Source organism: Poecile atricapillus, chromosome W (assembly GCF_030490865.1).
Source record: "Poecile atricapillus isolate bPoeAtr1 chromosome W, bPoeAtr1.hap1, whole genome shotgun sequence".
NCBI classification, from domain to species: domain Eukaryota; kingdom Metazoa; phylum Chordata; class Aves; order Passeriformes; family Paridae; genus Poecile; species Poecile atricapillus.
Window position 1 is genome coordinate 7,917,075 of NC_081288.1, and position 25,883 is coordinate 7,942,957.

At 39.9% G+C, this 25,883-nt stretch overlaps 2 protein-coding genes across 4 annotated transcripts in view; one reads left to right on the forward strand and one right to left on the reverse strand.

The window, feature by feature from the left end:
• LOC131592411 (endosome/lysosome-associated apoptosis and autophagy regulator family member 2-like) overlaps window positions 1–12,854 on the forward strand; it is a 93,306-nt gene extending 80,452 nt beyond the window's left edge. For both annotated transcript variants that reach the window (XM_058863904.1, XM_058863905.1), the window contains 7 exons: window positions 175–364; window positions 3,669–3,765; window positions 4,966–5,067; window positions 7,161–7,287; window positions 8,052–8,230; window positions 8,933–9,098; window positions 11,734–12,854. In XM_058863904.1, the coding sequence (XP_058719887.1) occupies window positions 175–364; window positions 3,669–3,765; window positions 4,966–5,067; window positions 7,161–7,287; window positions 8,052–8,230; window positions 8,933–9,098; window positions 11,734–11,793 (921 nt within the window). In that variant the 3' untranslated portion in view covers window positions 11,794–12,854. The remainder of the gene's footprint in view (window positions 1–174; window positions 365–3,668; window positions 3,766–4,965; window positions 5,068–7,160; window positions 7,288–8,051; window positions 8,231–8,932; window positions 9,099–11,733) is intronic.
• A 7,634-nt stretch (window positions 12,855–20,488) lies between these two features.
• Window positions 20,489–25,883, reverse strand: part of LOC131591804 (metabotropic glutamate receptor 3) — a 44,486-nt gene continuing 39,091 nt past the window's right edge. Inside the window, exon 4 of one of the 2 annotated variants that reach the window (XM_058862872.1) lies at window positions 20,489–20,603. In XM_058862872.1, the coding sequence (XP_058718855.1) occupies window positions 20,489–20,603 (115 nt within the window). The remainder of the gene's footprint in view (window positions 20,604–25,883) is intronic. The other variant, XM_058862871.1, reaches the window with a different exon arrangement.

The window sequence follows — 25,883 nt, forward strand, 5'->3', positions numbered from 1 at the left end:
GTTTGTTGTGGTTTCTCCCTCTTACGACAGACACATAAAGACATCAACTTGTTTTAAGGTAAAGTGAATCTCATCCAGTTTGCAATCAGGAAGTTTGCAATCTCTCTCTTCCCAAACTTTTCCATATCTTATCAACAACCAACAGCTTCTCCCTTTTTTCCTGATTGTCCACAGGGGAAGAAGATGGCAATTTGCACTGACAATATCACAGATGTAACTCTGAAGGACATGGTTGCAGAATCAGAAGATTTTTCCAATTTTGTGGGAGCTTTTGTCTGTCAGTCCACCATCATCCCATCAGACAGCAAGGGCTTCCGAACAGCCCTGGCTCTGCAGTCCAACAGCCTTGCTGACAGGTTCTTAGGTACATGGTTTGTCTTCTGCTTGTTGTTGTGAATGTACTCTCATGTATTGAGGGCTGCAGAGTAAATCCTTCCTGGCTCAGCAGCTGCATTACTTGAGGGAATAGTGAAGGGGCAGCCCAAGATCAGCCTGAGATGGTTCCTGAGCTGTGGAGCAGCTTTGCACAGATGCATTTGTGTTTTGCTGATGTTTCAGTTCAGCTGATGGATGGAGGAGAATAGTAAGGGCTGTGCACATTTTTTGTTTTCCATTTCTGTTATTCACTCTTCCTTGTTCTTGGTCTGGTGGGTCTCACAGTGCATAGCATTTCAGCACAGAAATCTGGAGAGTGTAATTAAAAAGCACTGGTTGTCCTTTATGTTCTGTACACACCTCACTCAGGGCAAGACCAATGACTGTGATTGTCACGTTAGCCTGAGTGTTTCTGCCTGTGCCAAGATCCCACTTGGGCAATTTTAGAAAAAGAAACTGATGTGGGGACATAATTAGGCAAGGAATCAGGAGGCTTAGGGCAGCACGTGGTTGTGCACATCATTAAGTTTTACATTGGTCCATCTCACAAGTCCCCGAACCTGAGGCCAGATGAGACAATGAAGTCATTTGGTTTGCTCACCTATCCATTACAGGCACTGAGTGTTTGTGCTTTCTCCCTGGCACTGAGCCCAGAAACTTAGGTTTGACAAAAGCACATCTTTGGAACAGCGTTCAACTTGGACTTTTAAGACTGCCAGAAATAACAACTTTGCCACAGTCCCTGGTATTTTTTTTTCCACTGGTCAAACACCATCTCTGTATTTGTTTTTAAAGCAGGCTTGTATCCTTTTTGAATTCCCAGACTTCAGTTTTCAGTTCTTGCTTTTTGTTAGTCTTTCTCCAGATCACACCAATGTTTTCCTTCTTGAAGAAATATTTTGTGTACTGGAATGTAACACCCTTCTGATAAATTAAGTAGACAAAGTTCTTCTAATTGTCTTGCTATCATGTATTTATTTTAAGCACCTGAATAACGTTTGAGGCTCTTTCTACACCTTCTATAACTTTTTATATTTTCTTAAAGCATAGAATGGAATAGTATTGCAGTATTTAATTTGCTATAATGGCAATAAAAATCACTTTTGTATTTGGAATCCCTGTGTCCTTCTTTCTCGAAACTCAAGGGATTTCATGATGGCTTCTTGGATCCGATGTGCACTCTGGATGCTTTTTCAAAGTTACAGGTTCCAAGGGAAAATGTCTCTTAAGATTGGCCTTCAATTCTTGCTGCACTTATATTGAGTTTGTTTGGGACTCTCTTACCAAGTGAACCAAGCAACCAAGTTGCTCTGTATTTTATTTTTAATCCTCTTAATCTTTGTCTCATCTACACACTTTACCAGCATGGATTATACAGTTACTTGCAGATCCCTGATGTTAATCCTGCATTTTCACACTTCAATACTGATGCCTAGAGAAGCCTGGAGACATCCCACATTTGATGACAATTTCCCATGGCCAGATAATTTTATAATGACTTAGCTAAATAGTTTTTAATGCAGAGTGTGCGCTTAATTGATAGCACAGTGCTAACTTTTTAATTAGAATCTCATGTGGTAATTAGTGAAATACTTGCTAAATTTACATAACTTTCTTTAGCAACCAAGTTCATCATCATTCAAGGACTGAGATCAGATTTGTTCAACAAGAGAGGTTCTCCATAAATTCTTGTTTACTTTCTCTCATTGTGTATCTGTCCATGAACTGAAACCCATTTTCCATTACCATTATTTTGTCTCATTGTGAGAGCCACATTGTAATTCGGGTCACCATATTCCCTCTCCACAAGTCTTTTGACAATTAATTGTCATCAAAAGCTCTGTTAAAGGTCACTCTCAGGTATGGGTTTCTAGTTCACAAACATTCATGTCAGTAAATGCCAATATTGTTTTCTGCCACTGGAGGAATGAGGACAGTCATTGTCTTGAAAAACAAGGAGATGGTCCTGATTTTTTCCTAATACAAAGAAAAGATGCCAAACTCTTCTGGTGCATTTTTTTTTAATCTCAGTTGCTAAATTTTAAAATGGTTGAAGTTTTCATTTCCTAATATAGCAAGGTTGTGGACCACCTGAAGGGAGTCCAGAGGAGGCCAAAACATGGTCAGAGGGCTGATCACCCCTCCTGGGCTGAGAGAACTGGGATTGCTTAGCCTGGAGAGGAGAAGGCTTCAAGGAGGTTTTAGAGCATCTTTCAGTACTTAAAGGGGCTTCAAGAGAGCTGGAGAGGGATTTTTTACAAGGGCATTTAGTGACAGAACAAGGGAGAATGGCTTCAAACCTAAAGGGAGTAGATTTAGATTATATTTTAGGAGGAAATTCTTCCCTGTGTGGGTGATGAGACAGTGGCACAGGTTGCCCAGAGAAGCTGGGGCTGCTTCATTGCTGGAAGTGTTCAAGAACAGGTTGGACAGGATTTTGAGCAACGTGGTCTAGTGAAAGGTGTCCGTGCCCATGACTGCTTCCAACCCAAGCCATTCTATGAATCTGTGATTCTATGAACTGTATCAAGAATAAGTGGAAAACTTCAGTCTTTTCACCAGTTTCTGACCACTACCACTTCTTGTTGTAGCATTTTTTAGCTCTCTAGAAGGATGCAGCCCCCTCCTGTACAGCTTCCTCTTCTGAAATGTTGCAGTGGAACACCAATATTTTCTGTCTCCTTCCAACCCTCAGTTCATGGGGTTGAAAAGATCCCTAAGAACTTTGCTTACTTGCATTTTCCTCCTTTTCAGCTTTTGCCCAAAATGCATGTAGTTCACACACCAGCCTGTCATTTGTTCCAAAATGTGACATCAAGGCTTGTCTGTGATTCCATAATCCTTCTGAATCTTGTTACTTCATCTCCCATAGTACTGCAAATTGCTCAGGTCATTACACGGTTTTGATGTGTGAGCATTATACACTCAAGGCATATGGTCTGAGTGGTTGCATCAGAGATTTTCAGCAGTTCTTTGCCAGCCTGAATTATTTTATGTTTCTTTATTATCCAGTGATTTCTTTAAATTAATATAAAAGAGTAATAAATATTTACACTGGTGTTTTATTATTTTTTTTAATGTTTCTATGTCTACATGAGAAAATCAGACTGTATGAGGGACATACTTATCTGCAAAGGTTAGTTAGAAAAATGTGTATGTAATGTGCAGTAATGCCATTAAATGCTATTAAGTGAGATCCACATATTTCAGACTGAGAAAGTATTGCACATGGGCCCCTCAAAAATCCATTAAGAGTTTGCTTCTTTTTTTTTTTTTTATTTCTCACATTTTAGGAGCTACTGTTGAAACAACGCTGGAAAATATCAGCATCAAGGCAGATATGTTTCCTCCCTCTCCAAGCAAAATACCAGATGTGCATTTCTTTTACAAGTAGGTAAAAAAATGCTGCTTATTGCTATGTCAGATGTCTTCATTTGTTTAAAGAAAAGTAAAACTGTGAGGGGGGGGATCTATAGCCCACCTTAAATCTTTGCCACTTTAATCAGTATCTGCTTGATACTGATTGACATGTTGAAGATCATCTTATAAAATCAGCAAACACTCTTTACTCAAACCTAAATTAGGCTTGATCTGTAGGAAGTGATACCAGAGCTTTGATTCATCCAGATGCCATTTTCAGTGTCCTGTTACTTTCCATACTTTCTCATATATGACTTTGAAATGTCCACTTGTGGTTGTATATTTCCTTTCACTTTCATTTGTGTTTACTTTGATGCTACAAAAAAGGACTAATCAAGATTAAAAGTATTGTTTCGACATGCACAGTTACTAGTATGCTTTTCCCATTCTTCACTCTTCTCCATTAAAGGAATGCCTCAGTTTGGGTAGCAAATAGCTCAAAGACCAGCTCAGTTCAGATGTCTACATGCTGGTCTTCATGTCAGCTAAGCTGGGTCTTCATGTGTTTCTAAGCTGGGACTTAATTGAATGTAGGACTCTGGATATCAGCACTTTATGCTTATGCAAATGCTTAAATTATGAGTCTGATTGTGCAAACTCAGCCCCACACCAGCGACCCTACTTTGAGCACATTATAAACTTGGCTTACGATGTCTATCATGCTGGAATAAGGCATTTTTTATCCCCTTTGCCCTGCGCTATTTCAGGACAGTTTGGTTCTCAGGTTGCTGGGCCAGCAGTGAGTGATCAGAACCTCTCCAGCAGAGTAACACCAGCCACAGCCCCTGTGATTCTCCTTTGCAATTGTTCTATTCTGTTTTGTGGGAAAGTTCACTCCTTGACACAGCAGATTCCAAACTAGCTAGAAAACCAGAGCAGTTCCCCAAGTGGCATCTCAGAACATTTTGAGATTTAAATAAATTGGTGAGGCCTACCCTGATTCTGTGTTGTTGTTGGTTTTTGTTTGTTTTTGTTTTTTGTTTCTTGTTTTTTTGTTTTTTTTTTCTTTTCAGTTGGCAAAATCAGCTGAATGGTAAAGGGTATTGTGTTAGTATTTTGTTAGTATTGCAGCTGCATAAGTGTTTGCAGACCTATGAAAGACCTATGAAAGAGCAATATCCATTTAATGTAGTGGAAGTATGTTACTTTTCTTCTCTTGTTTGACATTAGGTCTTCAACAGTGACCACGTCCTGTGAAAATGGCCGTGCAACTGTTGTGACCATGAGATGTAACCCCAACAAACCAGACCAAGGAGAGATTTCTGTTCCCAGGTATTTTGGTCTTTGAGTCCTACTAGTGCCAAAAAGCCTTTGCTCCTCAGATAATCTTTACAAAACTCATTAGTGATTTTCCATTATAATATAATAGCAATGAGGAATGTTCTCTCCCTCATGACTCACTTGTTTCTCCTAAGTGTCCATCAGCCTCCAGCAGACCAACTGATCTGTGTTTAGGTTGTGTGACAGGTTGTTCTGACCTTAAATGCAAAGGAAAATGCAGTGATGTTTTCTTGTCTTCACTTCTCCTTTATTTCTTATTTTAATCTTTGGCCTCATGATTAAACTGCCTAGTTGAGGCTTTGAGAGGTATTTTTTCTTCCTTGATCTACAGCAGTGGCTAGGGAAAATGATTGTTTTGGGAAAAGAGCAACCTGTTCTAGGAACTTTGAAATCTATTGCAATGTTTATGTGAGCCCTGACTATCTATTTTATGTTTGGGTTATATTTATTTATGTGTTTCATTGCTGTATCCTGACTGCCTTGTACCAGTTGTGTTTAATTTGCCTGACTTTTTTTTTTTCCCTTCTGTCTGATTTGAAGGACTTAAAACAGCTTCTTTCTTCCAAAATCCTGTTTATGCCTGTATAAATGTAAGTTAAGGCATAAGCATGACTGAAAAATTGCACAGAAGAAAAACAGTAAAACAATCAATTTGATTACTCTTTAGTGACACACTGTGATTTTTCAGAAGCTTCCTTTAACTCTCATAACCCTCCTCTTCGGTTATCAAGGCCCATTTTAGTCTGTCTGGATGTTACTACAAATCTGCTGATAGCTCTCACTCATCCTCCTTCCCAAAAGCTGAGTCCTCTTCCCAAAAGTTAACCATGTGAGAAGTGTGGGATCCTTTGATCCCCGTCCCTCTCGGGACACACGAACCGTGCTTGCCTGAATGAAGGCAAAGTAGAGTCTACTTCACTGGGGATGGATGAGTGATTGATACTGGAATACCTTTGGAGATGCTTACCCTGGTGTGTGAGGGACCTGTCCCAATACAAATGCTGGGCAATAAGCCACTCCCAGCTTCTGCCTGAAAACTCTTCAGTTGTTCTTCCAGTGCCACAGGGTAAACATGATGTGAACTGTGACAGAGCACCAGTAGTGAGGGAGGAACAACCTAAAGTGTGAGCATGGGCAGAAATGGCACACAGCTGGCACATGTACCTTATCTCAGTTCATGCTGACTTCTCCTTCCAATCCCCCTTTGATTAGCTCAGCAGTCAGCTGTTTTCACACAGTGAGGTATCAGATATATGTCAAATAATGTAACTCCTTGATCCTTCAGGCATGGTGTTTGGTATCACATGAAGCTACAGTATAAGATGAAAGCAGTTGAGGAGAAAGGTCTGTCAGTGCTCATGCCATGTGGGTTGGAAAAATGCTCCATAATTCAGAGGATTGTACCTGTTGTCAGGTATTCAAATCTGGATAAGCCAGGATGGGCTTTTAGGGCTGGGGATTTTTCAGTGCTTGAGATTAGGATGTTTACAGATGATATAGAACAACAGAACTTTAAATGAATTTTTTTTCTGCATGAATATATTTCATATTTACATGACCAAACTTCTTGCATGACCTTTGTCCATTGCTGCTGTTAGACCTGATGTGATTGTCAGTAACAAAATCTACGTGACTGTACTGCCACTGACAGTACAACTTTCTTCTGCAGGCTGAATACAAAATAGGCCATTAGTTTTTCTTGGAGTAAGAGAAGCTGTTATCTCTTCATTAACTGGTGAACATCCTTGTAGTAATTAACCATGACAGGACAAGTCCATTCCATATGGACTAAATCACCCAGACATCATTAGAACAACAGCAGGAGCCAGATAGCAGCATTCACATGGAACAGCCACCCTGTGCGGGAGACCAGTGATGGAGATGTATGCTGGGCTAGCCTGGGCAGGTGAAACACTGGTGTAGCCTCCCCTCCCCTCCCCTCCCCTCCCCTCCTGCTGACTTGATGGATGTTTACCCATTTCTCATACTTCCCATTCCCAATCTTCAGCAGCAGAATGTGGGTGAGAATGCAAACCCCGAGTGTTTCTTTCATAACTGGTAACTGAGCTCTGCTCTCCTCGTAGCTCCTGCCCTGCAGGCACCTGTGATGGATGCACTTTCTACTTTCTATGGGAAAGTGCAGAAGCTTGTCCCCTGTGCACGGACCAAGACTACCATGAGATTGAGGGAGCCTGCAAAAAAGGATTTCAGGTACAGGACCCATGTCTCAAAGTCAAATGGGCTCATTTGGGTATAACTTGGACTCTTGTTGAAATTTGGTGTTCAAATGGATATGTGAGTTGGAAGATTTCTGCCCGGGCTCTGAGCTGGCTTGGATGCAAGCTGAGGGAGGAGCTGTGTTGAGATTCAGGAATGTTTGTGTCAATGGTAGTGTGTTCTTTGTAAGAGAGCTGACTTGTGCTGACCAGCTGTGTGAGTAAGGATGTGAGCTCTCAGTGCATTCATACATGCAGGACAATTATTTCTGAAGGATGGAGTGCCTAAAGGACTTCATTTCTTTCATAGCCATGAACATCAGGGACAGGCTAGGAAAGGTTTCCAAATGTCAGTTCATAAATTCATCTTACTTAGTTGCAATTTTTGCTGCTGCCTTCTCTAGTCAAATATTAGGAAGTCCTTCCACAGATTCAACCTGTCCTGTTGAACCACAGCTCCTGTGCAGGCACAACTTATTCCCAATAGCTGTCCAGCCCATATTGTGTCACATGGAGAGCTATACAGAGGAGGAAATCCTTTTGCCGTGCCTGAACCTGAAGGCACAAGCAAGGGGATGACTCATTATACAATATGACTAAAAACCTGAAGTCTGAAAACCTGAGGGATGTGTTTTGGTTTGCTTTTACTGAAAAGTTATCTGACCATTCTACCTCAGAAAATACTTGTTTTCTGTAAGTCTAAACAGTTCTCTCTCTTCCCACAAGCAGCTCACTTTTTTGGTGTTCTCTGTTTGAAAGGAAACCTTGTATGTATGGAATGAGCCAAAGCATTGCATTAAAGGAGTTTCCTTGCCAGAAAAAAAGACCAGCACTTGTGAAACAGTGGATTTTTGGCTTAAAGTTGGAGCTGGTGTTGGTGCTTTCACAGCCGTTCTGCTCATAGCCTTGACTTGCTATTTTTGGAAGAAGAACCAGAAGTGAGTACTGTAAATTGTATTCTATATAAAAGTTAGCTAAAAGCTTGATGGAATGACTTTTCCTGCATCTGACTTTATGACACTGTTGATGAGAAGTACCTTGTAGGATCAATCCATTCATTCATCAAGTTGATGTTTCTTCTGTCAGTTGTGTCTATAAAAAATTCTAGTGAGAAAAGTATAGAACATCCACAGTAATTTGCAATGGCATAATTTCTGAACAGGAATTTTTTTTTTATCCCTTGAGGGTTTGAAGTTGACTTTAGGTCAGAAGCAACATGGCTTTCTCAAGCTCTGAAGACCAGAAGGGTATCTTTAGTCTAGTTAGTCCCTTTCAGCTTGGTAAAAAATTAAGTTCTTGACCATATTGCTTAGTTCTATTTTGGTTGTTGCCCCAACCAGCACTTCTTCGTGCATGAAGTCCTCTTGACCTCCCCATGGTCTTTTGAGAAAACATGGTTCTTTTTAAGGGTAGAAGACTAATTGGAAAACAGGAGCTCAGTATATTGTTAATACTATTTTGGATATATATATATATATATATATATATATATATATTATTGATTGAAAAGTATCTAATTTCCACTACCTCAGAAGACTCAGAAGAAGATGTGGGAAGATTGCAGACAATCTAAATTACAAAAGCCCTGAGTATAGGACATTTGAGAAAAAAATTAATCCTGTGCGGCTTTATATCTTCAGGCTGGAGTATAAATATTCCAAATTAGTAATGACAACGAACTCAAAAGAGTGTGAACTGCCAGCTGCTGACAGCTGTGCTATAATGGAAGGAGAAGATAATGAAGAAGAAATAGTATATTCAAATAAGCAGTCACTGCTGGGGAAGCTGAAATCCTTGGCAACAAAGGTGAGTAGTAATTACCAATATTAATGTTAAAAATAATTATTACCTTTATTTATTGCTGGATGTGGTGAGTCTTTGATGTTAATTTCACAGCAGTGCAGCCTCCCACCCACACCTCATCCAGTCCATAGTGATCTGCTGAAATCCACAGTCCGGATAAAATTAAGAATTGTTGTATGGTTTTGGGTAACAGCTCCTTCCTCCACAGAGAGATTTCAGTAGCATTTTTTATTGCAAGGGTGACACCAGAAGAAAACAGTTAATGGCAGAGAGAACCTTTTTGCCCAGAATCCTGCCAGGCACATCCATTGCTGAGGCAAACACAACTATTAGAGATACAAAAAATTAACACTGGCAGCACAGCCACCAGCCAGCTTCTTGCAGCTCAGCGGGGCTGGCTTCATGGCTGACTGGAGAACCATAATTATGAGAAGGATTCAGTTGAAGAGGAAGCATCAGCTTCAGCCTGTTGCTCAGCACAACAGCCTCCTCCTTTTCAGTGGGAAACAACACCAAAACAGCATTTTCTTTTGCAGTAGATGTGATGTGGATTGTTGCACGTCTGAATTGAAGTGCCAAAGTCTTTGGTGTCCTTTGAACATTTCTGAGAGGAGCCACAGAGGGCCATCATGGTAGATCCCAAAAGCTCTTTGGTCTTTGTTCCAAATGCCTGGAAATCTGTGCTATGGAAAGGGCATTGTTGTCTCTAAGGGATTCCAGTGAGGCATCTGTTATGATCAGGATAAAGGCAAATGGCATTTCCCCTTTCAAACAGTTTTGTTGAAGTGAGTTTCTTAGAAAGTCTATTAAAAGATCATAATAAAAAATAATTTTGAAGCATTGTACTCTATTGTCCAAATAATATCTCAGAATTTTGAGTTTTGAGATTTTTTTTCCTTGTATACCTTTTTTTTTCTTTCTGTGATTAAATGCAATGTAATCAAAACTTGTGTGATCCCTTTCTTTTCCCTTATCCTCTCCTCTCCCTCTCCCTCTCTTCCTCTTCTCTCTTCCTTTTACTTTTTTTATTTGACTGGTATACTCTTGCCACACTACCTGCTCCTCAGAAATCCCTCCTAGGAGAAGTTACCATTGCACAGATAATGTGCAGAAGTTTTCCTTGACCCCAGCCTGACTATTTGTCCTGCAAAATCAATATTGTTCCTTGTGGAAAGGGGCAGAAATTCAATATTAATTCTTAATTCAATATTGAGAATATTGAAAATATAAATAAAATTACACCACATAAAATTTTCTGGTGATGTTGCAAAAATAGAAGTAAGCTTTAGTACTTCAGCATTCAGACAACTCGAATGCCTACTTGGAGTTTTTTAATGTTCCTATATCCACTGTAGCAGGCCTCATGAGTGTTCTCCTTTTTCAACAAGCTTGTCAGATATTTCTAGGCTTGTTCCTTTTTTTACTGCTAGATGACAATAGCTGGCAAACTTGACTTCCAGTACCTCATTAGCTTACTCAGCTCTGTGTCCTGTATCCCTGCAGATAACTCAAATTTAATATATATTTATTGAAAACAAATGTTATAGGCATTGCTTTTCATTTATGCAAAAGATGAAGAAATTTATGTCCTGCTATATATGCATGTAAAATACAGAAAAAACACATAGAGGAAAACAGAGGAGTAAGAGGAGAAATGTAAAATGAGAAAGAAGGAAAATCTGCAGTATCCTTAACTGTATGTTCAAGCTTTAGGCTATGGCATTTCTCCCAGCATGTCACAAAGTTATCAGTGGGTTTGAGTACCCAAGGGATTGAGGGCTAGGCTTGTAATATAGAAAGGGATGACTTATTTTTAATGAGAAAATAGAAGCTAAATAATTACAAACCTGTTTCAGATTGGGGGCTGTTCTAGTTGTGTCTGTTGTTTCCACCGTGACAATACTAGGCTCTTCGGAACACAAATTTTTCACTAGATTAGCATAGGACAATTTCTCCCCTTCTTATGTCTGCACCAGGCTATCCTGATCTGTGTGAGATGGCTTTAAAAATCAGATTATGAAGGTAGTTTAAGACAGTTTGCAAACTATTTGGGTGTGTATGTCCACATTTCTGGCTCACCCTGATGCCTGCTGGCCAGATGGCCAAGGCTGTCACCCAGCAAATGAAAACAGAGAGAAAAGTCAACCCTCCAGCCCTGATTTTTTAAGATGGCAAATGATTTGTAGACTTGTTTTGTCTTGTGGTTCTCCCAGAGCAGGTGTTGTGATTGGATTCCAGGAGCAAGGCAGTGGTGTTCATACTCACATGCTATGCTTCAAGCACTTTATATATTGTGAGAAACACATTAATAAGTGATAATAACCATAGAGATGATTAACTTGCAATTCCCCAGCTCAGACTACCTGTCCTATTCTATGAAAATGAAATGCAGACTTTCCCTGTACCCTCTAAAATTAGTACCATGAACAATAGCTATAGCATGATTTTATTGTTTTTGAAAATTTTTACAGAATTAGTAATGTTATTAAATATAAAAGGGTCAGACGGTGCATTTAATTACTGTATTAAAAATAAAGTGAAGTTTTTGGCAAAGGATATTGAGAGAAGTGATTGTGCTGACTGCTGGACAGATTTTGAGGTAATCCAGTTGATGGGAACCTGTGTTTTCTGTTTGCAGGAAAAGGAAGATAATTTTGAATCTGTTCAGCTGAAATCTTCAAGATCCCAGAATATATGAAGAATTAATGCTGCCTTCAAAGAAACAAACCTAATTTCTATTTTTACAGGACCATATTTTAAACATATTCTGGCACACATTGTAGTGGTGATCTTGGTGAGAAATACTTGGCCATTTAGGAGGAAAGACGACAGAAAGCAAACCAGAAAATTGGATTGCCTTACCATGTGATTGAGTACCTTGCCAAAAAAAGAAAGCAGATGCTTGGATTCCATACTGGGAATGAAATTCAACTCAGGAAGAGATATACATACTGCAAATAACATGAATTTTTTGCATTCACCTGGGCAACGCTCAGGCATGCCATATGATTTATAGGTACCTTTCATTTCCTTCTCACTCCTTCTGTGCATATTCTAAGAAATAATTTTCAGAGAGGCCTGCAACCTCCTGCAAAGGTTGTCTGTTGTTGTTTACTGGCATAACTGTGAGTCTCTCTTGAAATCAAAATTTTAAATGGTACTTGGAATGAGCCTCAGGTGAGTTTTGAACTTTGGAAAATACTTTTGATTTTAATGCTTTGAAGGTCTGGATGGTCTGTGTAGACCTCTAATGCAAGAGGAATTGTGCTGCACCTTCAAATTGAACCCATTTTGGTGCCTAAGTCATGGCCATCAAGGTAAAACCTAGTGCTATTGAATTTAAACTTGGTAACAGCTGTTGTGTGAATTGTAGTTCTGGGCCCATGAGTTTATAGGCAGTAGCAGGTTCAAACCCTATAAGGAGATGTAAAGTGGTACCTACAGTGCAAGTTACACTTGTCCCTCTCTGAGGAAGCTTGTTTTAAGAGAGGTCTTTGGCCACTTCGGTTCAGTGTTCTCCTTTGGGCTGTGTAAATGTCACTTTTCCCAGGGCTGGGAACCAGCAGAGCCTGAAATCTGGAGGTACAGCAAAAATCTCAGCTTTTGAGATTCAGGGATCAGCTTTGTCAGTAGGAGGCGTGTTAGAAATACTCAGCCTCCTTTATTCCTGGGCCCACGTGAGGAAGGGGGATGGATGGATTGATGGATGGATGGATTGATGGATGGATGATGGATGGATGGATGATGGATGGATGGATGATGGATGGATGGATGGATGACGGATGGATGGATGATGGATGGATGGATGATGGATGGATGATGGATGGATGAATGGATAGATGGATGGATGGGTGGGTGGATGGATGGATGGGTGGATGGATGGATGGGTGGATAGATGGATGGGTGGATTGATGGATGGATGGATGATGGATGGATGATGGATGGATGATGGATGGATGGGATGATGGATGGATGATGGATGATGGATGGATGGATGGACAGATGATGGATGGATGATGGATGGATGATGGATAATGGATGGATGATGGATGGATGGGATGATGGATGGATGGATGGGATGATGGATGGATGGGTGGATTGATGGATGATGGATGGATGATGGATGGATGGGATGATGGATGGATGGGTGGATTGATGGATGGATGATGGATGGGTGGATGGATGGATGATGGATGGATGGATGATGGATGGATGATGGATGGATGGGTGGGTGGATGGATGGATGATGGATGGATGGATGATGGATGGATGATGGATGGATGGGATGATGGATGGATGGGTGGATTGATGGATGGATGGATGATGGATGGATGACGGATGGATGATGGATGGATGGATGATGGACGGATGGATGATGGATGGATGATGGATGGGTGGATGGATGGATGGATGGATGATGGATGGATGGATGATGGATGGATGGGTGGATGGATGGATGGATGGATGGATGATGGATGGATGACGGATGGATGTCCAGCAGAGCTGCGCATGGGTTAGGTACTTGCACAGCATCTAAATGCATCCAGTGTCAGTGGGAGTACCAGCTCTTGAGGAAAGGCACAACGTGGTGCCTTGGAAACTGGAGGCTAGGTGGGCTTTTCCATAAAATCAGCCATGTTATAAGCATGTGATCTTCATAACATCCACAGTAATAATTTCCTGAAGTTCCCTCTGAGGTCGAACTCAAAGGAATCTGAAACTTAGGCAACAAATATTTGAGTAAAATTATGCAAGACTTGGTTAGAGCCAGAGAAAATGAGCAATGATTCTAGTATTGACCTCTGGTCAGACTCATATTTCTATTACAGCAAATTTATGTGTATTGTGGAATGCAGCAAAACCAGAAAAGAGACATGGACAGAAATAGTCTTTTTACTATGAGGAATATAGATTTTTGATTTTATATGACTGAGCTAGGTCTATCAATAAAAGAGGGCCCACTTTTAAGTAAAATTTAAATTAAACAGAATTTTCTGCAGAAACTGAATTTTCTGGAGTATATTTTATTATACTCTAGACGTAGACAAAAATTTTATGAAGTTTAATTTTTTTTTTTCATTAGGGAAAATTCAGGCTCGTTATTTTATAGTTCCAGTCAAAGAACACACACTTTACTCTTTTGATGGGAGATCCTTCAGGCATCTTAACTGAAGTGGTGTACATTTTCTGTTGCTCTTGAAAAGGCACTTCACTTTCCCAACAAAGATTTTTATGGGGTAATGTTGAATGTATATTAAATACACATTCCTTTTTGTATATTTTGTACCATTGCACACTTATTATTGTACATTGTATTTGTTGTCATGATGTCATTTATATATGGTTGTCAAAGATGATATGCTCATAGAGTAAATGGTTATGGCTTTGGGATTTCACTTCTTGGATCTTTTATGATGAGGGTTTTTATGTTGTTGATTTTTATTCAACTAGTGTGTTGTAGCATCAAAGATATATATCTGATGGACATTCATAAAATAAAGTAAAAATATATTTGAAATTTTGGACTTGAGATGTTTGGTGGCACTGCAGGCTTTCCTGGACATTGCAGGTCTTCAGTCATGAGTAAAGCTTTTGACTCCCATCAAATTGCATTTGTCTACATCTCCTTTAATTTTTTCCCTTCTCTCTCCATATGTTTTCTCAGCCATAATTACAGTTCATTCTCCAGAACACCATTTATTTTTTCATCACTGAAAATATCCCTGTAATGCAGAAATGCCTTAATTTTTATGGACTATATTTAATTTGACTTAATACCACACAGGTTTCATTTGGTTCCCTTCTCATTCCATTATGTTTTCCAAATAAAATGGAATGGAATTTTTTGACAGCTGTGACAGACTATGCTGTATGACTCTTCTCAGCTCTGCTTCCAAATGGTTTGTCATGATGTTGTTGAACATTCTCCCAGGCAGTCTAATGGTTTGTCTGGTGCAGTACTAACATAGTGGGATGCAAACCAATACCATAGACTTAATTTACCTTAAAATAAGAAAACTGCATTTTCCAACAATTAAGTAAGTGTAAACTGAAATATTTCAGAGCTGACTTCTGCTATTCTTTTCTTTCTATTAAAGATGTAGTAGAGAGGGGAAGTTTCCATTTTCCCATAAGAGACAAGTGTTGGAAGCCTTTAACAGTTCACTAAAAAATCAGCTGTCTGTGACCTCTTCTAGTGCTCTGCCAAAATATACTTACAGCAACCTCCCCCTTTTCTTCCACATGGAATCACATTAGAAAACTGTTATTTGATGCCATAAAACAATGTGAATCAGTCTGTTATGTGTTCACTTGATTAAATGGAATACATTTTATTGCTGCATTTGCATGCTTTTCTTTGAAATCTGGAGTCAAGTAACTGAATCTCTTTGAGGCTTAAGCACATTTTAGTGGTGTATGTATAAATTCTTGGCAAATTAGCAGAATGTTATTGCCTCAGCTTTGACAGTGCTTGCTAGGGGGGAAATGCACAAAGAATGTGTTCTGGCTTGGCTCTAATTGTAATACAGAATACGATTGATTAAGGTTTGGGGAAAACTGTGTCTTAGAGCCACAGTGGGAAATTACTGAGTAGCTTCAATGATCTATAATCTTTGTTCAAAGAAGGGATTTGACTATTTGCTTTCAAAAAATAGGTCTGGGATTCTTTGATAGTAGAGGGGGAAGTTTGCAGGTTTTGTCCTTTCAGAGCCAGTAGTAGGTATAAAATAAAGGTACTTAATTACAATCAGATAGCAGCAGGTATCACAATTTAGGAGCCAGTGGTTGTTGACTTGTCTCCAGCAGTGACCAACACAGATGCTTCAGTGAAAGTGTAGAAGCAGCTACAAATCATGCTGACACACCAGTGGGGATGACATTTCTTCCTCAGCAAGGAGTGCTGCTGGTTGGTCCATGTAATGAAGCATGGAGTACCTAAATAGCTGTTCTAGATAATCCACAACTTCTCTGGGAAGCACATTCTAGTCCCTCTCCACCCCCACAGTATTTTCTCCTAGCATGTAATATAAATATCCCCTGTTTTGGTTCAAAACCATTCCCTCTTGACTATTACTATCTGCCCATATAAAAAGTAACTTTTTAATAAGCCCCCATTAGGTACTGGAAGGCTGCAATGAGGTGTCCCCAGAGCCTTCTCTTGTCAGTGATATCCTCAAGAGAACTGCTGTGAAGTTCTGCTTATCTTTGGTGGTGTTCTCTCAGTCTCTCCTGTTGTGTGCTACATTCACTGAATTCCCTTGTTATTTCTTGTTGAAGACTTCTGAACTGTGCTGTTTTGGTAAGATGTAAGGGGAGAGGAGTAGAAATAAAAGGAAGTCAGGCTCATCCAGAATATGTAGCGTGTGTCACAGTGTACAGTGATATCCCCAGTCACCTGGCTGGATGTGCCCACACTGAATTTGTGCAGCAGGAACGAAGAAGACACAAGAATGGAGTTGATCATAGGTTGCCATTGTGTTTTGGTTGTTCCTTTGTATCTGTAGAGTAGGAGCTCATCAGGAAAAATTCTGTAAGGTCTGTGAGGCTGCTGCTGTAACAGCACCCAAAAGCCACAGCAGGGTTTTGTGGTGTGTTTTTGCTCTTTGCATCCTTTTACTCTTGCAAAACAAGCCCAGCCTGGTCCTGGGCTTTTCTTCCTGCAGTAAGAAAGCTCAGTTTTGCCTGTGTTTGTGTTTCTGAGTAGCTTTGAGCTGGCTCTGGATAAACAGCTTTTGCCCTTTGTCTTGCAGACTGCAGGAATTAATGGCAGCAAAGACATCAGACTGTGTTTGCTGATGAGCTAAGGGTTTGTTATGGTCTCCCTTACTTAATTGGGTGAAAGATTGCAGTGGAAATATCCTTAAACAAAGCTGAAATTTCTGAGTGTGGTCAGGATATTTTGGACATCTTTTTTTCTGATTTCTGGAATTTGTTCCATTCTGGGACAACATAATATATCTTAAATAGCTTTTGATTTTTCAATTTGAAAAGACAATTCATTTTTAAATTGGTTTGGCTGTGGGTGAAACCAGCTGTGTTCAATTAATTAAGGAAAAACAATCGCTTGAAGAAAAAATAAAATATTTTGGGTTTCCATGGTAGACTTTGGCCTTGTTTTCAGAATTCATTAAAGATTTTTAAAACCAAACAACTCTTTTAGAAAAATCAAACCACCCAAAACCACACCACAACCCATGAACAAAAGAAACCAAACCCACAAACCTTGTTTATTTCAGATTGGCCTGCAATAAACTTTTTGAGTCTTATTTTTCTATTCTGCCAATAAATTAAAAAAGTGATCAGATTTTCACAAACCTTTCTGCAATTGTGATTTTTATCAGAGAGCTGAAGTACTGAATAAAAAACTAAAGTTTTCTTCAGCCTCCATTTAGGCTGGGTAGATGCTTGTAGATTCTGGGTTAAGCCTTGCCCCCATTCACAGCATTTCCTCTGATTTCAGCATTTTACTCCTGAGTGTGCAGGGCTCAGAGCAGTGTGATTACTCTCAAGGCTCACAGCCAGGGTACTTGTCACAGGGAACTGTGACAGGACCCCTTCTGCTTTGAGGTGAATTGCTCAAATCTTTAAATATGATGGGAGCAGTAGACTAGAAAGGGCTCGTAGTCTAAACTCAAGTTTTACATAAATGGGTACAAAAACTGTTATAAATAGAGAAATTAAAATAGTGATGTGAGACAGCAACAGAGAAAAAAAAATTACAATTCCCTTTCTTAAAAGGTTTTTATGCAAGTATGGTGTGGAAAGCCAAGTATTGTCATTTTCCTTTTCTGTTCTGCTGTGTTTTGAAACTGGATTACTTCATCAGGCAATACCAAACAATCTGCATCTGTGGACATCCAATGGAAAGTAGTGAAAAGCTTTCAAGACAAAGCCAAATAAAGTACAGTAATATCAGGAGCATTCAGTGGGGAGAGAAGTCCAGAGCTCTGCATGTTTTGGTTGTTGAGTTGTTTTTTTTTTTATGAAAACCCCACATGCAAGTGGTTTGAAGCCAACTAAGTATTCATAGCAGGTGTTCAGACACAGACACTGGGTCATTTTCTCAATAGTGCTATCAAAATGAATGAAAACTCCAGCACAGTGAGATCATCACCTGCTATAAATTAACTTCAGTAATGTCAATTTTCATTCTGGGGCTGGAATTCATCTGACACAATGCCTTAATTTTTAGTGCAAACTCTGTGATCTGAGCAATCTGTGCTTGCCTTTGTTTGGAGAGTTTCATCCCTGCCTGAAGTGTCTGCCTGAGACAAGCTGGGAGAATTATGCCTACTTCCTTCCACTGAGTACAAAGGGAGAGCGGCTGACAATCTCAGATGTAGCTATCTACTTAGTCCTTGTAAACAATGAGTGTTAGATGAGGTGCATTTGACCCTGATTGTGGCTTTCCATAAAAATTGAGAAGAAACTCTCATTGGCCTAGGCATTTTTAAGAGCTCTATAAAGACAAGACATCATATTTATGGCCAGATATTCTGATCTTTTGTCACACTGTGACCAGCCTCTTTGTCCACAAAAGAACACTCCAAAGTCAAATGAATGTAGCTGCCCAACCTGAGGTGTTTCAAGAGGTCTTGATTTGGAAAGGAAGACTCCCTGACTGTCAAAACTTGACCCTGGGCCCTGCATCAAGGTGGGAAACAAGCCAGAAACATCAGGTATGCCAGAGGTTGTGGAGAGGAAGAAGCTGAATGCAGAGCTCTGCAGGTAGGGTGGGCTGGTCTGTGCCCATCCTGGGGAATGTCACAGAGATTCCTGTTCTGGACAACTCCATGGTGCAGAGGCTTAAATGACTACCTCTGTCATGGAAGCATTGACATCAAGAGGTCTTTGCTGGTGGATGTGTGGATGTTTAGAAAATACAAGCATCCATCATTGAGTAGGAATTTTAAGAACCTGCATCTTTAATTTTTGCATTCCAAATAACAGCTGCTTCTTTTGCCAGTTCAGCCCTGTAGGACTTGCAGCTTTCCAGAAATGTGTGAAAACCTCTGCAAATGCAGGAGAATTGGGTTCCAGAGAACATGTTCATCCCACACTATGTATCCACAGTGTCTGATTTTCAAGCCTTGCTGGTCTTTCCTTTGAAGTCAATGAGAATTTTGCTATTGACCTCAGCTGGAATGAGATCAGTGGGGACAAGCCCTTAGGTAAATATGCTCAGGGACATTAATCAAAGGTGTGTTTGTTTCCTTAATGACTTTTTGGATCTGGCAGAAGAGAGGATTTCAGATTTTTTCAACAGAGTGAGGGCAGCTTTAAGAGTGCAGTTTCAAAAGCCGGACTTTTAAGGTATTTTGCAATTGTCTAAGTAGGTGGTATGTGTGTCTTACAGCATTTGGTTTGAATGCAAAGGTTATGCCAGAGATGGGTGTAAATGTCCCCTGCATTTCTCTTTTTTGACTTTCTGGTCTCTGTGGTGCTCCATTTACCCTTCACTGAATTGTTGATGCAAAGAAAAAGCTGAACCAGCTTTGTTTTGGATAGAGGTATTAAACAGTCTTAGCTAATTTTGTGACAGATTTTCTTCCAAGCTAATCTAAATTCTCTTTGTTTTTATATGCTACCAGTCTATTGTGTGCATGAGAGCATTTAGTCATGCCAAATGAGTGAACCAGGAGTCAAAATTTTTTTGCTAATATCTCATTAAGATGAAATTAGACATTTTCACTTTTGAAAATTACCCTATCTTTTAATAACAGAAAAAGAAATTGAGATGCTTGAATAATGTGGGAGGTTTAAGAGGGAATTTCTACGTGACCTTGAAAAAGCATCAATCATAAGCACATATATTGTGATATGGATTTTATAGCACAGGCACCAACCAACACACAAATACCTGTGTACACACGCTCCAGACTTTTTATCCTTTTACCTAACCTACTCTCTAGAAAAATGTAATGACCTTGAGAGAGTAAGGAACAAAAATGAAACCATGCTGAAAAACTTTTATCTTTTTATTATTGGTGCCTTTACATTAATACTGCTGTTTTGTGCTGAGAAAACCAATCTGTTACACGTACGGTAACTGTAATATACAACATAGAAATGCAGTCTAAGTTAATTACAACAAGGAGCTACAAAAAAAATTCGTAGGAAAGAAGTCACCTAACATTGCAACTGTGCTTGCAACAATCACTCCCTTACTGCAGGACTATGCACATAGTGAACCATGGTTATTTACATGTCCCTTACAACCGTTAACAACAGAAGGGCTAAAATCAGTCTAAAAAGTTCCAGAACGTCACTATATACTGTACAATCCTCAAAAATAATTTATTACACTGTTTCTAAAAAAAGGTACTAATTTTGCTTGGATGTCTTTTGTTTTCTGGTGTTCTCTGGAGTGCACAACATGTGCAAAATTTTGCCTAACAGTCTAAAAACTCAAGAACTGAACCACGAGCCACAATCACAGAGACGAAGTGGTGGAGTCCAGAACTTCCCTCCCGTTGCACACGGTTGGCACATACATACTGGCAGATGCTGGAAGAGAAAGAGAGGGAAAAATCAACTGACTTCAGCACAGCAAAAAGGGGCAACACACAGGATTAGAATTTGTGTTGGTCTGGACCATCTCACCCCACTTAACCAAGGTGCCCAGTGAAGAGTCACTGCCTATGTCAGCAGCAGAGCTGATGGAGGTGCTGCTTGCACCCTTGCATGGCAACTCAGACCTCAGGCTGAAGCATCCTCTGAAGAAACCTGATTTCCCCTGACTGCCCACTGGGAGCACAGAGGGTGATTACACTTCTCCAAGAAGCATTGGAATAAAATACATTATTTTTATTTTTTTTAATGATTCTGTGCCACTGGGTCTCACTTTGTAGCACTTTGCATGGTAGTGTGAATTAATAAATATATAATAGTGCTAAAAATACCTCTGCAGAAAAAAGTGAACCTTTGAATCTTTTGTTTTATTGGCAAGAATTGCTAAGGTCTGATCCTTTGAGCTTTCACATAATTGGAGCGGACATTAATGAAGGAAATACATGTAGTTTTAAGTCTGGGAGATAATCTACCCTATTAGAATTCTGTGTCAATGACCTTTTAATTAATAAAAATAAGAACATATTGGGTGAAGAAACTTTTTAATAACTGACTTTAAAAGCAAGATTATTTCTCACCTAATCCCAGAATAATTTCTGCCTATAATACACTTCACTTCTAGAAGCTGTGGATCAGGATTCAGTATGCATACAGAGGTGAGAACCAGATTCTGATAAACTTGTTTATATGGTATAACATTTTATACATCAGATTTTCATTGCTTTAGTGTTATTAGGTGACAACTGAACCTAACAATCTATTTCTGAATGTATTTGTATTTTGAGCAGAGAATGTATTACCCTATTTTGCTTATTAAGTCTTGTGGATTTTAATTTAAAAGGAAACTGCTTGTTGTTCATCTTTTATCCATTTTATCCATTGGGCATCAGGAATGCGTTTTCAGGTGCTCAATGACATCTCTGCTCAGGGCACCAGAAAGCTGCTTTTTGAAAGATACATTAGGTTAATGGTGACAGTGACCCAGAGAAATGTGATGCCTTCATCAAAGAAAACACATGGCAAGCAATGGCTTAGTAAACTCAATCATCCAGTGTAAATTTATGCAGCTGACAAGGGCATGCTCAATCTTCCACATCTGGTGCTGGCTGCACTTTCAGTTGCACACAGGCTCTGTAAAGATGCTCAGTATAATTTTTAGGAAAAATTATTCTTTCTTCCAATCAGCTGGTATTTTTCACTCTCATTGACTGAATAAATATTTCATGGAAAACAGAATAGCTTTAATAAAAGAACTTTGGAGGCATCTACTGGACTAACCTACTGCTCATGGGGCAGGACATCTTCCTGAAACAAGAGACCCAAGAATGAGCCCCTCTTCTGGATCGGGCCAATGGAATTTGATCTTTCACAACATGGATGTGTGTTGTGAGTCAGAGGTGTGGAGCAACTGTTGTATGTAAAAGACCACAGGGCATCATGTCTGTGATTTATAAAAATTAATTTGTATTTTGTATTCTGTTTTTAACTGCTATAATGTGGCAGCACAATGACCTTAATTTTTCTTGTTGTTATTACTATTTCTACTTTTTGTTAAAAAATAGAAAAATCAGTTCTGCTCAGGAAACCTGATTCAAATCCCTGTTCTACTGCAGTATGGCTACAGGCAAAAGCATTTTGTTTCCATGAACATCAGTCACTTAACCAGAATTTTTTTAGCTTCAGGCTTTTTTTTTGAAGTCCAACACACTGACAAGCATGAATAGCTCAAATACTATGGTAACTGGGTCAGGAGGATATAAAAATTGGACAGAAATATATGGTGGTAGGCGAGAAATGAGTGGTCTTGCCTTTTAAGTTTCCAGGCTTCCTGCACAGCATGCACCTCTCTTCTAGTGCTGGGATGCAGTTATTAACTCTGCTGGGTGGAGTAAAGTGTTCGCACCGAGCATCCAGCTCTCCTGAGACAGAACAAAAGACCTTGCTTTTCATTACAAACCTCAGCAGTGTTAATCACTGGCCCTGCAGGGTTCTGAGCTGCATTCTGTGTCTTACAGCAGCTGCCAAGGGCTTTCCTGGAATACTGCTGGATATGCAAGAGACACTTCACCTTCACTTTGTGTTGAGACCAAGGACAAAAGTGTGACATCAGCAGAAGTTGTGATTTGGCTCAAGTTCATGCTTTTGATCTCCCTCTTCCTGGCTGTCCCTCATTTTGCTTAGATAATCCAAGGAAAAGAACCAGAGGTACAATGCAGGAGCCTGGCACTGCCATGGTGACCTTGCAGCTTTGCCTACACAGCCAAGAACAGGCAGATCTGAATTTGCTGTCAGTGTGCCACTTAGGATCAGAGAGTCACAGAATATCCTGGCTTGGAAGGGACCCACAAGGACCATTGAGTCCAATTCCTGGCTGAGCACAGGGCAACCCCAAGAATGACACCACGTGCCTGAGAGCATTGTCTCCTCTACCCATGCTCACAGCTGGACAACTGTGAGTTAATCTCACAGTTGTATATCAAATTGTATCAGGTGTAGTTTGGAGCCAGGCCTGGGAAAATAAATTCAGAGGGAAAAAAAAATGCCAGTCTGGCTATAAATAGTAGGTTCAATTCTCCTTCTGACCCCTGAGCAGGCCACCTGGAGGAGCTGAGCTCTGTGTGCAGTTCTCCATGCCGATGTAACTTGGATAAATGACATCTGGGTGTGGAAGCTTAATCTGAATCATGAAGGTGCTTATGAATTCAGGAAGGTGAGTTCTCTGTGAAGATTTATGGGTGCTGAAGCACATAAAAGAGGAAAACAGGAGAAAATCCTAATGAGTGAGATGCTACTGGGGCAGCAGAACTTAGCATGCTGCTAAATGGGAATTTTCAGAACCAAAACAATGTGTACAAAGATATAAATTTCAAAACATATCATATACCTAAACACACTCTTACCCTGCCTCAATTTGGCCTAAATATATATATATTATAAATAAAATAAATATATATGTATATTTTGGTGTGTATATATATATTTTTCAACTATCAAAAAGATCAAAGCTTGACACTAACACTTGGACTACCCAAAAGCATTATGAATGTCACCTTTTCTCAGAGTGTTTGACCAGTTCTCGTGGTTCAGGAAGCTGTGTTAAAAACTGTCTGTGTGTTACTTGCTGTTCAAGAGCCACTATGCTCACGGCATTCCTGACTGAAGAGGAGGTGGCAGCCCTGAGATGCAATGGAGGTGGGAATCCATGGAGATGGGAAAAACACTGACCTCTAGAGCTCTGATAATGCATAAAACCTGGCTTTTCAAAGTTGCTAGAATGCCCTAAAGCTAATTTTGATGAGTTTGATATTAAGTTTTTGAATGACAGAAATGCCATTGAGACCAAAATACAAACAAGCTGACAGCCCCAGAAGTGATAAGAGGAATACTTTAGACAAAGATTAGGACCAATTTGAATGGCAACCTTTTTGGAGTTTTTCAAATAACTAAACAGTTAAGAAACATAATAGAAATTTATTTAAAACAATTTAAAAATTAGTGGAAGGGTGTAAGGGAAGATTTTTCATCCTGGAAATATTGTGACTGTGATAGACAGTGTTATTTTCCCAAATAATTGTCGTAGATGGAAACTATAGGGCTGTTTCCTTTGTAACGTGATGGACATTTTAGCCCTATTTCCATGTCTTTCCATCGTCTAAAAAGTCCAACAAGGGGAGCAGCCTGATTCAATTAGGTGTAAGCAGTAAAAGTAAATAACTGCAGCAACCTTTCTAAACAATGAAGTCATAAGAGATTGTAAGTCTGGATTTTTATGCTTTTCTTAATGTCCTCAAGCTGTTTGCGAGCCTGAAAATGCAGGTTTTAAAGTGAAGATGTGCACTGAGGATGTCACTCAGTTGCATGTTTGCACATGTGTTTACACGTGTTTTAATGTAGCCATTAAAATGAAAGTATAAAATTCCAAAATGCAACCCAGAATCCAAAGTATTTATGAATCAAAATTATTTCTAAGCTCATTCCATAGGATGATAGTATTAAAAAACTTGGAAAGACCACTTACACAAAATTGATAAAGAATGAAAAGAATCTCATGGGACTTACCATTTCACCAAGGGACCACACTTCTAAGAGTTTTTAGAATTGATTGGCCTTTTGGGAGTGTTCAGCACTTCAGGCACATAGTGCCATGTCATTAAATTTTCCAGAACAGCAAGGAGTGTTTGCTCTCTGGTGTCAGGACTGGATGCAGCCCTGACTGAGGAAACTGGGGACCTATAGAGCCACATGGCTGAGCTCTTGTTAAGGAACCCTGGGCATTCCTGCACAGTGTGTTTTGGGATTGGAGAGCCAGGGATGGCTGGGATCACTTCACTTCCCAATCCCTGCTAACGTGATACATAGCAGGGTGACAAGTTACTTCCATGCTCTGTCTGAAATCTGAAGTGCCAAAGCTTTTGAGACAATTTTGAAATTTAAGTGACACTCAAAAACCTCAGGCTAATTTATTGTAAACTTGATGGAAAAGCCTTGCTTTTGTCCCCCCTTTCCTCTCTCTCTTATTCCTTTCCTCTTCACAGTTGTAGAGTGCTTTTCAAGTAGATTTCCAGGGTGGGCATGCTGTACAGAGAGCTCTGTGAATCGGCTCCCATTTTTGATCAGTTAGTTAAGCTAGACAAAGAAAAAAATCCGAACAAATATACATGTGACCTATTTTTTTTTTTTTTTTTGTAATCCATAAAACTCTCTGAGCAGCTCACCCAGAAAAGGAGTGACAGCCTCAAAATAAAATCACAGCTGTGAACTTGCTTGTGATGAAGAGAGTGAAGATAAGGGAAAGAAGGGAATCAGAGCAACTGAGTTGTCCTTGCAGCAGAACACCGATTGCTTTGCCAGGCTGTGGCACTGACAAAGGCTATTGATCATGCTCCGCAGAGAGATGCAGTTTATGGCATCCCTCGGATGCATTTTCTGCAGACTTGGAGCCTTTCCTCAGGGTGCAGGTGATGAGCCATTGAGAGCACGCTGCGCTGTGGCCCAGATCCTGTCAGTGTGCTGCTCTGACAGGAGTACTCCAAGGCAATCTGCTCCTGTCTCACTGCCAGAGACACAGAGACACAGGGGATGCTTGGTGTGTGCAGCAGGCTGGAGCCAGTGCCTGCCAAAAACTTTCAGTGAGCTCCAGAGCAGGCTCTGAGCTGACTCCCATGCGAGGGGGATGAGTTTTCCTCTCCAGACACGAGGGAAATGACACTTTCACAG